The sequence below is a fragment of the Leptodactylus fuscus genome, chromosome 1 (genome assembly GCF_031893055.1).
Source record: "Leptodactylus fuscus isolate aLepFus1 chromosome 1, aLepFus1.hap2, whole genome shotgun sequence".
NCBI classification, from domain to species: domain Eukaryota; kingdom Metazoa; phylum Chordata; class Amphibia; order Anura; family Leptodactylidae; genus Leptodactylus; species Leptodactylus fuscus.
In genome coordinates this window covers 201,802,259-201,816,559 of record NC_134265.1, presented here as the reverse complement: position 1 = coordinate 201,816,559, position 14,301 = coordinate 201,802,259, and the positions used below count along the sequence as shown (strand labels likewise).

At 46.9% G+C, this 14,301-nt stretch overlaps 1 protein-coding gene across 2 annotated transcripts in view; it reads right to left on the bottom strand.

The window, feature by feature from the left end:
- Nucleotides 1–8,426, bottom strand: part of AP3D1 (adaptor related protein complex 3 subunit delta 1) — a 68,440-nt gene extending 60,014 nt beyond the window's left edge. For both annotated transcript variants that reach the window (XM_075281996.1, XM_075282005.1), the window contains exon 1: nt 8,250–8,426. In XM_075281996.1, coding sequence (XP_075138097.1) covers nt 8,250–8,345 — 96 coding nt within the window. In that variant the 5' untranslated portion in view covers nt 8,346–8,426. The remainder of the gene's footprint in view (nt 1–8,249) is intronic.
- Nucleotides 8,427–14,301: the final 5,875 nt, after the last annotated feature.

Here is a 14,301-nt window from a genome sequence, read left to right as displayed (position 1 = left end):
CCGGCCGTGAGCGCCAGTGTGCATTTTGAGCTCTCCGTGGCGAAACTGTTTTTTTTTTACCCGGACACAAAGTCGGACATGCAAGACTATGCGTCCAGTTTAAAAAACCGGTTTCGCCGTGGAGAGCTCAAAACGCTCACGGCAGGACCCGGTCTGACAGGTTTCCGTGTTCTGCATGCATGCAGAAGACGGAAACCTCAGAACAGAGACCGGACGCTGGTGTGAACCCAGCGTCAATTATACCTATGGATACGATGGCAGATTCCCTATAGGTGAGATAGAAAAAAAGTCAGCAAAGGAAACCTCTGCGGCCTTTCTCTGAAAATCCGACACAATATTTCCCAAAACGCTTTATTGCTGCAGCCTGCTATGTGGGGCCTTATCCTAACAGTTACTACCACTAGGTGTCTCCTTCGCCATCTGTTCACTGCCTTTTAATAGGAAAGTTATGCTTTAAGGCCCAATGCACACGTCAGTCAGACAGCAGCGCCAAAGAGAGAAGGGAGCCATGCCGGAGCAGTATAAAATACCAAAGCCTAAAACCCTCTGGACAGCATCACACTGTCAGAAGAGACCAGCAGCTACTGTCCGTTATTTTGTGTCCGTTGTTTTCTGCACATGCTCAAAGCAGAAAAAAAAAACTAAAAAAAAAAAAGGACACTAGCATTAGTTAGGGCTCATTCACATCTGCACCCCGGGTCTCCGCTTTCATGTTTCCGTTTACTGCCCGAAACTGGGCAGGAGACTGAAACCTGCTGTAATTTTTCAAGCCCATTCAAATGAATGGGTTTGAAAAATGTCCGCCCGTGAGCACCGGTGAGCGTTTTCTGCTCTCCGCGGCGAAACCAGTTTTTTTTTAACCAGACACAAAGTTGGACATGCAGGACTTTGTGTCCCGTTTGGAAAAAAAAAAAAAACGGTTTCATCATGGAGAGCACAAAACGCTCACAGGCGCTCACGGCTGAAGACGGAAACCTGAGAACAGAGACCGGCCCTGGTGTGAACCCAGCGTCAGTATCAGTTACTGTCAGAGTGTCCAGTTCTTTTTAATTGATCCTTTAAATGGATGAGCTAAAAAAAAATTAAAAAAACAGACACATTAACATCAGTTAGTGTCCATTAATGTCTGTTATGATCCATGACACCTTCACAACAGAATTCAAAGGTAGTGTGAACCCTGCCTTATCCTGATCGCTCTGTTTCAGTAATTTTTAGATTAATCGCCCAGCTTTGATATTATTGTTAATACACAAACGCCCAGAATCGGTGTATGGTATCAGACCAGAAGACTAGGAAATCCACGATGTCTCTAAGCCATGGGACCACTAACAATGTCCAGTTATTCGCATCTTAGCAGAAAACAAAACACTATTCCCACCAACCTAGGAGTAAGTTCACAAATAAAGACGCTATTTGACTGCCCATGGTAGTATCAAACATAGTAACTTAGTGATCTGGCTGTAGGTTTAGAAGTTCATTGAGTGAACTATTTAAGCTCTTGTGGGCAGGTTATATCGTAATATTTATGACACAATGGAGGTCCATTACCTAAACAGATATACTGTCACAGTGGGATTCTGCCAGATTACCACTAGGCAAGAAACTATTTGGACACTATATCGAGCTCTGAACAGCCATACATAAGCAAGAACATTCAATTAATACTGAAATGTGGTATATACATCCACACACTGCTAGACTCTCTACACTGTGTAGAGAGTCTAGCAGTGTGTGGATGTACTTTGTAGAGTCTACAGAGTACCTGAGGCTAAGACTAATGAGTACTGACTACTCTTTACCAGGTATATTCTGGGTGAAGTATTCTTCCTATATTTTATATATGGGTAGGTTTGTCTATTTAGACATCATATTAAAAGCTAAGTTTTAGCAGTATTTTTTTCTTCCACATACATTCTTTGTTCCGTTGAAGCATCCCTCAGTGATAGCGAAACCAGTAGTAGTAATAATGGATAGGGGAGGAGAGGCAGACGATCAGTATTGTAGATCTCTTGCATCAGAAATGAAAAAAAGTACTGCCAAAAGGCTATTGGCTACAGTAAAACTAGAACAACTATACACATGTATTATGCTAAAATGCGCTCAAGTTAACTCCGTGTGCACGGGCCCTTAAAGTGACAATGGAGATACAGCTGGGAAAGGAGGCTTTCCAGAAGACTTACCAACACACTATAGTTCTAAAGTTTTCATAGGATAGGTTGATTGTCAGCTATTTATTGCCAGGATGTGGAGTGTTTGAGTTGGCTCCTAGAAATATGGCCCAAAAAAGAAATCAAACTCCAAGCGCCTGGTGTGATCTAACTGGCTTCTGAAGTTATAGCAGCATACACAACTAATTCAAGTCACCCAACCTAACAAAGCTCAAGAGGTTTAGTACATAGTTAAAATGAAAAAAAGGAAAAACTTGTGCCCCATTATTACTTGTATATTACTACAAAGAGCAATCAATGGATTATTCATCAACTAAATGTGACTTTAAACAAAGGGCTTTTGTATATTAAAGATTCCTCAAATTTCCTGCCGAAAAGAAAATTACATAACCACAGGTTTAGACACTACTATTAAGTAATGCCTCCAGGCATGACAATTGGGGGGGGGGGGCAGTGTCCAGAATTTTGGTTTTTAAGGCCAATCCCTGTATATAGTGGTTGGGCACCAGTAATGCAACTATATAGGTTGTGACAAAAAAAAAAAAAAAAAAAAAACCTTGATCAACCCTTTAAAATAGGTACTGACTAAAGACAAGCGACTACTGTTTGGATCAGCCGATCCGAACAGCACGCTCCATAGAAATGAATGGATGCACCTGGTACTTCCGCTTTGACGGCGGCCGGCCACTTAACCCCCCGCGTGCCGGCTACGTCCATTTATTTCTATGCGAGCGTGCTGTTCGGATCGGCTGATCCGAACAGTACTCGCTCATCTCTAGTACTGACATGCTTAAAGTTGGACATTCATAAAAACTTTATGACCAGAGAAATGCAGAGATCGAATGGATGAATTTGGAAGATAAACTAGGCCTTCCCAGCATATACACAAACAGACACAGCGAGCATAATGTGAATACGCCCGACCAGAAGAAAAATTGTGGCCAACACAGGATGCGGATAGACTCCTTTTAATACCAACAGCAACTATCAAGGCCACACCTATCCTAATGACATGTAGGGGAGTTTAATAAATGCATAAAAATACCACTGTGGCCATGCAGAGGGAATTATCTTTTAATGGATATGCAAATTAGCATGCGTATTGAACCAGGCCTAATTTTACAGATTTGCCTACAGATGGCAAGGACGCTACCACCATCGTTCACAGCTAAAAGGAAGCAGCAGGCAGAGCCAGAGCATTTGCAATTGACTGTAAGCCACTGCAAGTAGCAAGACAGGGAGAGTACTGCACATCGGAGGGTGTACTGGGCGGGAAGGAAAAACTGCTCCGAGGTGCAGCGAGTGGATGATGGAAAAAGCACTGACACCCCCACAACTAGCATGTGTAAACCAAGAAGTATTGCATGAATCTAAAAATACAAGGAATGGTAAAATGGTCCAAATACACAAAAAAGTACTTAGTTATGTTTATTCACTCAAGTAACAAGTATTTTAGTCACAGATAACCCCTTCCCTGAAATTACGGCGCCTAGACCAACCCCCTGAAAAATAACCCCATGGCATTATGCTACCAGAATTTACATCTGGCACAATGCAGTCAGGCAGGTAGCAGATGTGTTGCAATGGTGGCATCCCACTACAATGCCACACTGGAATTCATTGAGCTGTTTAGAACGGCTTACTCTTTCACAAGTATTGGCAATACGACTGAAGGAAACACCTGAATACAATGATTAAAAGATGTGTACCAAGACTTTTCTCCATATAGTGCACCTTTCACATGGGTCCATGATCTAACACCTTGAAGATAAACTTCTCATAGAATGCTACTACATGAGGCACCTGATGGGGCTAAACCAGCATTCATTCCTCAGTCTGTCAATGCTCTCACACTGATTAGGGCTAAGGCTCCACACTGCAGAAACGCAGCTTTTTTTGTTGAGGTTTTTTGAGCCATGAGAATGGCTACAAAAGGAATGGAAATATATAGGAAATTCTTATATTTCTCCCTTCTGCTCAATCCACTCTTGGCTTTGGCTCAAAAAACCGCAGAAAAATCTGCAAAAAAAAAAAAAAAGACATGGACATGTCGCTTCTATTTTCCACTAGCGGAAAAAAAATTACAAGCGGATTACATAGGACTGTATGGTCAGGCGTTTTTTGGAGGAGGATTTTGAGGCAGATTCCGCCTCAAAATCCTCAACCAAAAAACTCCATGTGAACTCAGCCTTGGATGCATTCACACAGAGGAAAATGGTGATGAATTTGGTGTAGAATTTCAGCGCTGAAAAAAAAAAAAAAAGCCTCCCATTGACTTCAATGGGTTCCTTTTTTCTGCTAGCAGAAACAGGAACCCATTGAAGTCAATGGGAGGTTTTTTTTCAGCGCTGAAATTCCACACCAAATTCATCACCATTTTCCTCCGTGTGAATGCATCCAAGGCTGAGTTCACATGGAGTTTTTTGGTTGAGGATTTTGAGGCGGAATCTGCCTCAAAATCCTCCTCCAAAAAACGCCTGACCATACAGTCCTATGTAATCCGCTTAGGCTAAGGCCCCATGTTGCAGAAACGCAGCTTTTTTGTTGCAGATTTTGCTGTCATTTTTTCAGCAAAAGTCAGATGTTAATTTAACGGAAGGGAAACGTATAACTGCTTACTTTGTATATTTAATTCCTTTTCAAGTTTTGTGGCTCAAAAAACGAAACAAAATCTGCAACATAAAATGTTGCATTTCCACAGTGTGGGGCCTTAGCCACAACCTCTATGAATGGGAACATTATATACCAGTGAAGGCTAACCTTTTGAGCTCGGGGTATGAAAATTCAAAAATAGTTATATTTTTGATATATGCATTTATATTTCTGGCTCATGATAAGGAATATAACTTTTTATTTTTTTCAAAGACCCAACAGTATTTGCCAGCCCTTAACTACGCAACCCCCCCACGATATAGGACGCCTCTTTACCACACACCCACACACACACACCCACACACACACAGTGGCCAATACTTTTTACTCACATATCCATGCTCCAGTCCTGCAGCCTCCAGCAGAAGAACGCCGGGACACTACATATAGCGTCCCGGCGTTCTTCTGTTTCATGACGTCATTGTAGTGCTGCCTAGAAAAGTCAGCAATAGAGATGAGCGAGTACTGTTCGGATCAGCTGATCCGAAAAGCACGCTCGCATAGAAATGAATGGACGTAGCCGGCATGCGGGGGGTTAAGCGGCCGGCCGCCGTGAAAGCAGAAGTACCAGGTGCAGCCATTCATTTCTATGGAGCGTGCTGATCAGCCGTTCCGAACAGCACGCTCCATAGAAATGAATGGATGCACCTGGTACTTCCGCTTTGACGGCGGCCGGCCGCTTAACCCCCCGCATGCCGGCTACGTCCATTCATTTCTATGCGAGCGTGCTGTTTGGATCGGCTGATCCGAACAGTACTCGCTCATCTCTAGTCAGCAAGGACTAGAGCATGGACAAGTGAGTAAAAATATCAGAAAGTGCTCATTGTAATAACACTATAAGTACCTGCCGATTTGAGTCTCCTAAAGTGTCTTGGCATGTCACATGCGTCATCAGTTCCCCATCATTGTTACATACCATTACAAAGTTTTGTCTGTATCTTCACCCGTTCCATAGTTATCAGTGCCATTAGTTTTGGCTACGTACAGTCATTATACTATCAAGGGCCCTGGCCTTACAATCATTGGGTGGTGGGAAATATGCCTAATACAAGACAAGACTATGCAAGTATACTATCAGTGATACTTACACAATACATTGTACTACCTATGCCACAAATTATTTGTCCTTTACCCATTTATCTGAGCGGTCAGACCTCCACCAATATTGGACACAGGGGTGCATTACGCCCATGATGAATTGTGAGAATGCAAGTGTATAAACAAGGTTGGAAGGAATGACTGTTGGAGCTGTATGGTCACCTTAACATTATGGGAAGCAATGGCACATTGAAGCAATGATTGAAAGAGATGCTAGCAGTATGAAAGGATGGTCACTCCAATCTGAAATGCATTATCTCATTCATACTAAAGCCAGTCTGAGGATCAGCTGATCATCATGGGTTTGACTTCACAAACACCTACTCACTTCTTATACATTTTCAGGGGGTACATGAAAGCATGGCTGTGGAGCCAAAGTCTGACTTAGGGCCACTTTCAGAGACAAAAAAAAAAAAGTTAAAATTATAATATACAATTATAATAATTACATTACCGGTACATGCATAGCTTGTTAAATATTTTATCCCACTTATTAATAGAGTCAGAGATGGTGGTTTAGCCTGACTCCAGAGTCCCAATATAACGTTAGACACTAGCTATTCAAATAAGTGAGCAACCACAGGGGCCACACTGTGGCTCAGTGGTTAGCACTGCAGCCTTGCAGCGCTGGCGTTCAAATCCCGCCAAGGGCAAAAAACCATCTGCAAGGAGTTTGTATGTTCTCCTTGTGTTTGCATGCATTTCCATCCCATATTCCAAAAAATACATACTGATAGGAAAAAAAAAAAAGTACATCATGAGCTCTATGTGGGGCTCACAATCTACATAAAATAGTGAACAACCACGAAATACGTAGAAGGATTGGTTTCAGAATACTCTTTTTTGAGGAATATGAAAAGTGCGTACTTGACCGTAGCAATCAATGTGTTCTACTAATTGTAGCCATGGCAGGAACTAGCCAAGACTGCTGTAGACCTCAATGTAGGTCAATACAGTTTGGTAGCCTAGAACGAAATAATTAAAATAAAGTGCAGCATGGATCCAGCCGGCAGGTGCTGCCAGGAGCGTTGGCTGTTTGGTCAAACAGGCTGTGGCCAATCACAGCCATGACACCTTCTGTCTCTGCACCTGCGACATCCCGTATCCAAACCTTAGGCCACTGATTAGACTTGGTAGGGACTTCCGCCAAAACAAAACCGTGGAGCAGCAGAACCAGACCACAGTGGGAAAGACTGGAGAATTAGGAAGTATGGGGGGTTCTGATGTTATTTTATTTTATTTTTTTAACCTGGACTGGCCCCCTTGCACAAAAAAAAAAAAGAAAAAAATTTGGACAACCCCTTTAAGATGTTCTTCCAAAAAAGTCTATAGTCAGAATACAGATCCGATCCTAGGTTAGGCATTAGACTGTAGAGAGTCTGACTCCTCCAAGGTGCTCAGCCAAGTGCAGCACACTCCTTACATTTACCTGCATACTACCCACTTACTATCAGCAGTGCAGGGGCTTTCTTCCATTTACTTGAATGAGATGCTATATGGCGGCACCACCACAACTAAGATTAGGTTCACATCTGAGCTAGATTCTCCACCGCAGATTCTGCCTAAAATTGGCAGAGAAAAGTCCTGCAAGAGGGACTTTTCTCTCTGTTGGTTTCAGTATAAAATTTACATAAACTCAACCAATTCCATTATAGTCTAGTCTTCAAGTGGACAGGGTCCCTGTCTTTCAGGTCCCCATGCGGACCCAAGCACTAGCGTGAACCTAGCTCATGTGTGTAGCATGAAGGTAAAGTGCATAATGTCCACAGTGATCAGCCGAGAACAACTCCTTCAGTGAGCTACTACATCAGACTCCTCGCATACAGGCGGCCTATCCTAAAAGACATCTTCATCCCGGAAACCACCCAATGAAGTAGACAGATAATAATCACTATTCCATAATGGAAAGTTCTCATAGCATTGACAATGTACCACACCATGTATACCCCCTGGCAGCATGGGCATGGACCTGTCACATGATGTGGAGGCAGACAAGTCACCACTTCATTCATTGCCACCATTTCTGCCACATCATACGTCCAGCAGATAGGAAGCCCCCCTCACCCACAGCCAGCCATTTACTGTGGTGCTAAGCAGATGCCAACTAAACCATCTCATGTAAATGGCACCCAATGCCGCCACCTTACCAGGTGTCAGAGCCCCCTCCCACCCACTGCTCAGATGACTGTCAGGTAACCTACATCTCCAGCAGGGCAGTCTGCACCGATCCATATCGCACTCCTTGCCCCCTGTACTCACGCCCCCCAGCACAGTCCCCCGGTCCCACAACACCCCATCATCCCTGCACACCCCCACCTGCCAGCCTCTCACCTCATCCTCTTTGTGATTGCGGATTCCTCTAACTAGGTCCTGCAGATTTTTATCGAACATGCGGTCGATACTGCCCTTTACCATACGGAGCGCCATGTCCGTGCACTGGTTCGGGCCCCACCGGACTCTCCCGTCACCGGACACAGACACACAAAATGGCCGCGGCTCAGCTGACTCTACTCCCCGCCCTCTGATCACACGTGACAGATGGAGAGAAGGGCGGGGTTAGCTGCAGGGGTAGACAGCTGTAGCCACGCCCTCGCAGGGAGTATCCGCAGCGGTGACGTGCGGCCTCTGTTCCTCAGTGTAGAGGGGCTGCTGACTGGAGGGGAGAGGGCGGAGTGCGCTGGGTGTATTACTACTTCCATGTTATAGAGGAAGAGGACTGTGGTGAGCCGGTTAACCCCCTCGTGATTCGTTTTTCCACGTATATCAATCTTTGTTGTACGTAGACGGATTCTCCAGCTGTTATATTGTTGTAGGGAAGAATGTTATCATAGCTAAACGTCATGCAAATTACCAAGAACAATTCCCTAAATATACTACCATATATATATATATATATATATATATATATATATATCAAGAATGTAAGAGAACGTATTACAAGGCTTAACCAAAGTAAATAGTGACTTCAAAAGGAATGGGAAATATCAAAGGGCTTGTAAAGGGTCTGAAGCAGAGGTGTAACTAATGTCTTGTGGGCCCCAGTACAATCTTTTGTCCGGGGCCCCTACCTCATCCCTACAGCGAATTCTTGATCAACCTTAGTGTGGTCAGGGTAATCTGTGGGTCTCCTTGGCTTGTGGGCAAGAGGGAAGCTACAATCTCAATACTGATGGCAGTGCTTATGGCCCCTTAAGGCTCCTGGGCCACAGTGCACCTGCACCCCCTCAAGTTATGCCCCTGATCTGAAGATATGTGATAATGATGACCTGTCCACAGTATCAAACTGGTTAAAGTCCAACACTGAAACCGTACCTCCCAACTTTTGAAGAACCGAAAGAGGGACAAAACGTGTGGCGCGCACCGCGTCAAATTTAGCCCCACCCACTTTTGTGTTGACCCCACACATTCTCATTAATTTTTCATGTGCCCGCACACAGTATAATCCTCCTACAGTCACCCGTAAATTGTATGTCCCCCCTCTATCTCTCCCCCAGTTTCATATACACCCTTCATCTGCCCCCAGTTTCATGTCCCCTCCATCTCTGCCCCCAGTTTCATGTCCCTCCATCTCTGCCCCCAGATTCATGTCCCCTCCATCTCTGCCCCCAGATTCATGTCCTCTCCATCTCTGCCCCCAGATTCATGTCCTCTCCATCTCTGCCCCCAGATTCATGTCCCTCCATCTCTGCCCCCATATTCATGTCCCCCATCTCTGCCCCCAGTTTCATGTCCCTCCATCTCTGTCCCCAGATTCATGTCCTCCATCTCTGCCCCCAGATTCATGTCCCCCCATCTCTGCCCCCAGATTCATGCTCCCCTTCTCTGCCCCCAGTTTCATGTCCCTTGATCTCTTTCCCCAGGTTCATGTCCCCATCTCTGCCCCCAGATTCATGTCCCCCATCTCTTCCCCCAGATTCATGTCCCCCCTCCATCTCTGCCCCCAGATTCATGTCCCCATCTCTTCCCCCAGTTTCATGTCCCTACATCTCTGTCCCCAGATTCATGTCCTCCATCTCTGCCCCCAGATTCATGTCCTCTCCATCTCTGCCCCCAGATTCATGTCCCTCCATCTCTGTCCCCAGATTCATGTCCTCCATCTCTGTCCACAGATTCTTGTCCCCCCTCCATCTCTGCCCCCAGAATCATGTCCCTCCATCTCTGCCCCCAGATTTATGTCCCCTCCATCTCTGCCCCCAGATTCATGTCCTCTCCATCTCTTCCCCCAGATTCATGTCCCCCCCATCTCTGCCCCCAGATTCATGTCCTCTCCATCTCTGCCCCCAGATTCATGTCCGCCATCTCTTCCCCCAGATTCATGTCCCCCCTCCATCTCTGCCCCCAGATTCATGTCCCCCATCTCTGCCCCCAGTTTCATGTCCCTCCATCTCTGTCCCCAGATTCATGTCCTCCATCTCTGCCCCCAGATTCATGTCCCCCCATCTCTGCCCCCAGATTCATGCTCCCCTTCTCTGCCCCCAGTTTCATGTCCCTTCATCTCTTTCCCCAGATTCATGTCCCCCATCTCTGCCCCCAGATTCATGTCCCCCATCTCTTCCCCCAGATTCATGTCCCCCCTCCATCTCTGCCCCCAGATTCATGTCCCCATCTCTGCCCCCAGTTTCATGTCCCTACATCTCTGTCCCCAGATTCATGTCCTCCATCTCTGCCCCCAGATTCATGTCCTCTCCATCTCTGCCCCCAGATTCATGTCCCTCCATCTCTGTCCCCAGATTCATGTCCTCCATCTCTGTCCACAGATTCTTGTCCCCCCTCCATCTCTGCCCCCAGATTCATGTCCCTCCATCTCTGCCCCCAGATTTATGTCCCCTCCATCTCTGCCCCCAGATTCATGTCCTCTCCATCTCTTCCCCCAGATTCATGTCCCCCCCATCTCTGCCCCCAGATTCATGTCCTCTCCATCTCTGCCCCCAGATTCATGTCCGCCATCTCTTCCCCCAGATTCATGTCCCCCCTCCATCTCTGCCCCCAGATTCATGTCCCCCATCTCTGCCCCCAGTTTCATGTCCCTCCATCTCTGTCCCCAGATTCATGTCCTCCATCTCTGCCCCCAGATTCATGCTCCCCTTCTCTGCCCCCAGTTTCATGTCCCTTCATCTCTTTCCCCAGATTCATGTCCCCCATCTCTGCCCCCAGATTCATGTCCCCCATCTCTTCCCCCAGATTCATGTCCCCCCTCCATCTCTGCCCCCAGATTCATGTCCCCATCTCTGCCCCCAGTTTCATGTCCCTACATCTCTGTCCCCAGATTCATGTCCTCCATCTCTGCCCCCAGATTCATGTCCTCTCCATCTCTGCCCCCAGATTCATGTCCCTCCATCTCTGTCCCCAGATTCATGTCCTCCATCTCTGTCCACAGATTCTTGTCCCCCCTCCATCTCTGCCCCCAGATTCATGTCCCTCCATCTCTGCCCCCAGATTTATGTCCCCTCCATCTCTGCCCCCAGATTCATGTCCTCTCCATCTCTTCCCCCAGATTCATGTCCCCCCCATCTCTGCCCCCAGATTCATGTCCTCTCCATCTCTGCCCCCAGATTCATGTCCGCCATCTCTTCCCCCAGATTCATGTCCCCCCTCCATCTCTGCCCCCAGATTCATGTCCCCCATCTCTGCCCCCAGTTTCATGTCCCAGGTGTCAGAGCCCCCTCCCACCCACTGCTCAGATGACTGTCAGGTAACCTACATCTCCAGCAGGGCAGTCTGCACCGATCCATATCGCACTCCCTGCCCCCTGTACTCACGCCCCCCAGCACAGTCCCCCGGTCCCACAACACCCCATCATCCCTGCACACCCCCACCTGCCAGCCTCTCACCTCATCCTCTTTGTGATTGCGGATTCCTCTAACTAGGTCCTGCAGATTTTTCATGCTGTCCTCTCCATCTCTGCCCCCAGATTCATGTGCGCTCCATCTTTGTCCCCAGATTCATGTCTCCACATCTCTGCCCCCAGATTCATGTCCCTCCATCTCTGCCCCCATATTCATGTCCCTCCATCTCTGCCCCCAGTGTCATGCCGTCCTCTCCATCTCTGCCCCCATATTCATGTCCCCACATCTCTGCCCCCAGTGTCATACCGTCCTCTCAATCTCTGCCCCCAGTGTCATGCCGTCCTCTCCATCTCTGCCCCCAGTGTCATGCCGTCCTCTCCATCTCTGCCCCCAGTGTCATGTCCCCACATCTCTGCCCTCAGTGTCATGCCGTCCTCTCCTTCATCTGCCCCGTTTCACGTTCCACCTCAGTGTACACATTAAACTTACCTTTTCCTCGTTCCCCCGCTGCTATCTGCGCGCCTTTTCTCTCACTCGGGCATAGTTGTAGACACGATGTGACGTCATCACATCGCGTCTACACAGCCGGTGTGCAGCGGCAGCAGCAGTAGCCGGCGTGCAGCAGCGAAGAAAGGAGCTGACCTCTGTCAGCTCCTTGCTGTAGCCGCGTATGTGTCCAACTCAGATCTGCGTCCTCTGGACGCAGATCTGAGTTGAAATCGGACACACGACTGCTGCGGGCGCCAGGGGGCCGGCACACGGTGGCGCCCCCCATTTTTCAATTTGGCCGGGCCCCTGATGCCAGTAGCAGTAATACTGGCCTATCGGCGGCCCGTCTACATCCTACTGGGAGAAGAGGAGTCCACTGTGGAGATCGCTGCCCAATATGTGTCCATCTGCCACCAACTGAGGGGAAGATTAAACCCCATGGACTGTTATAACCTCTAATCACCCATTCCGCCAGACATTTCTGCCCCCTCTAATTACCCACCTCCACACTACCCAACCCCCGCTATACCAACCATTCCCTCTGGCACCAATAAAGCTCCTCTGACCTTTTAATCTGATTGGATGATGAGAAGAGGAAATTCTACATCCTACTGGGAGAAGAGAAGTCGACTGTGGAGATCGCTGCCCAATATGTGTCCACCTGCCACCAACTAAGGAGAAGATAAGACCCCAAAGACTATTATACCCCAAATCTCCCCCCCCCTCCCATACCCACCATTCTCCCCTCCAACCTCAACTCCCCCCCCACACACACACTTTACTTGCTTTGGCAATTCCAAATATCAATTTTCACGTGTCAATAAAGCTTCTTTGATTCTTGATACATGTCTCCAGGTATATAGGGGCCTATTCATCTTACAGTTGTTATTTTCAGCATTTTTCTGGTGCAAATAATTTTAAATCAGTCCTGCCCCAAGGTGTGACAGGCAGCAAAAGAGATGAAAGTCTCAATTTTTCATGCAAATAGGGCAATGTGACAAAAATGTGACTTTTATCAGACATTTTCTGCCACAAACTGGTAGAATATTTATGATAAATCCTCAACAATGTGTGCATTTGTGGCCACCCAGTGGTTGTGATGTGCATTCCAGCCTGTCAAGGATTTTTCTGACATGTCGACTGGTGACTGATCTCTGGTGGAGATGTGGTGCCGATGGGGGAACAATGCTACACATCTGGTCAAATTGTCCTCTTCTGCATCCCTTCTAGCCTTTATGACCCAGTCTTCGCTATCTCAGCCTGTTAGGTTCAGGCATGGAGTGCCTGAACTGCATTCGTGAATTGAACGTGAATTGTCTGATGCATAGCAGGGGAATGTTCACACTGGGCATGCGGCCTCTGCGGTTGCACTCTTGCATGCATCGTGCGATGAGCTGCACCACTAATCTTTGCTTTAACGTGTCTTGACCTCTGAAGGGGTTAAGTTTCTTTGCTGTGCTAGGACTCTATTCAGGTTGTGGGTGGTTCTGAGTTCTGATATCCAATTGGCCTTTTGAATACTTCTGTTTCTGGCTATTTAAACTCTGCTTTGCATGCTGTCAGTGGCCGGTCTTAAACTTAAGTTTCTTGTGTTCCAGATATGGTCTGTCTGCCTGAAGCTGCTATCTCTTCTGTGTCTGAGTCCTGGCCCATTCAGCCTTCCTTGCTGCCTTTGTATACCATCTGGATATTTGCTAAGTATTGAGCTTATTGATCCAAGCATAGTTGTTGAAAGTGCAGTGAACCCTAGCATTTTTTTTCTGTCTGGATGTTCGGACTTTTTGTAGGGTTTTGGTGTGTGATACTAAGTTCTGTTTTTCCTATCCCTTTGCATAGTGTCAGTTTTCTGTGTTTCACGATTATTTTCTGTTCTATACTTTGTGCTCCCCATATTCCCCGTTAGTCCAGTCGGACACCTGTGGGGAATTTTTTTATATCTTACCTCTCCTTTGTAAATGTGAAGCAAATCAGGTTTTCTGTTTCACTTGTAGGTGAGTTATTTCTCCGGCTGTGTTCGCGCCCACTCAAGTTTGTTAGTCGGGCCCACGACTACTTCTAGTGTGCAAGGCAGGGATTAGGAGTATCACACACAAGATATTCCAAACCGC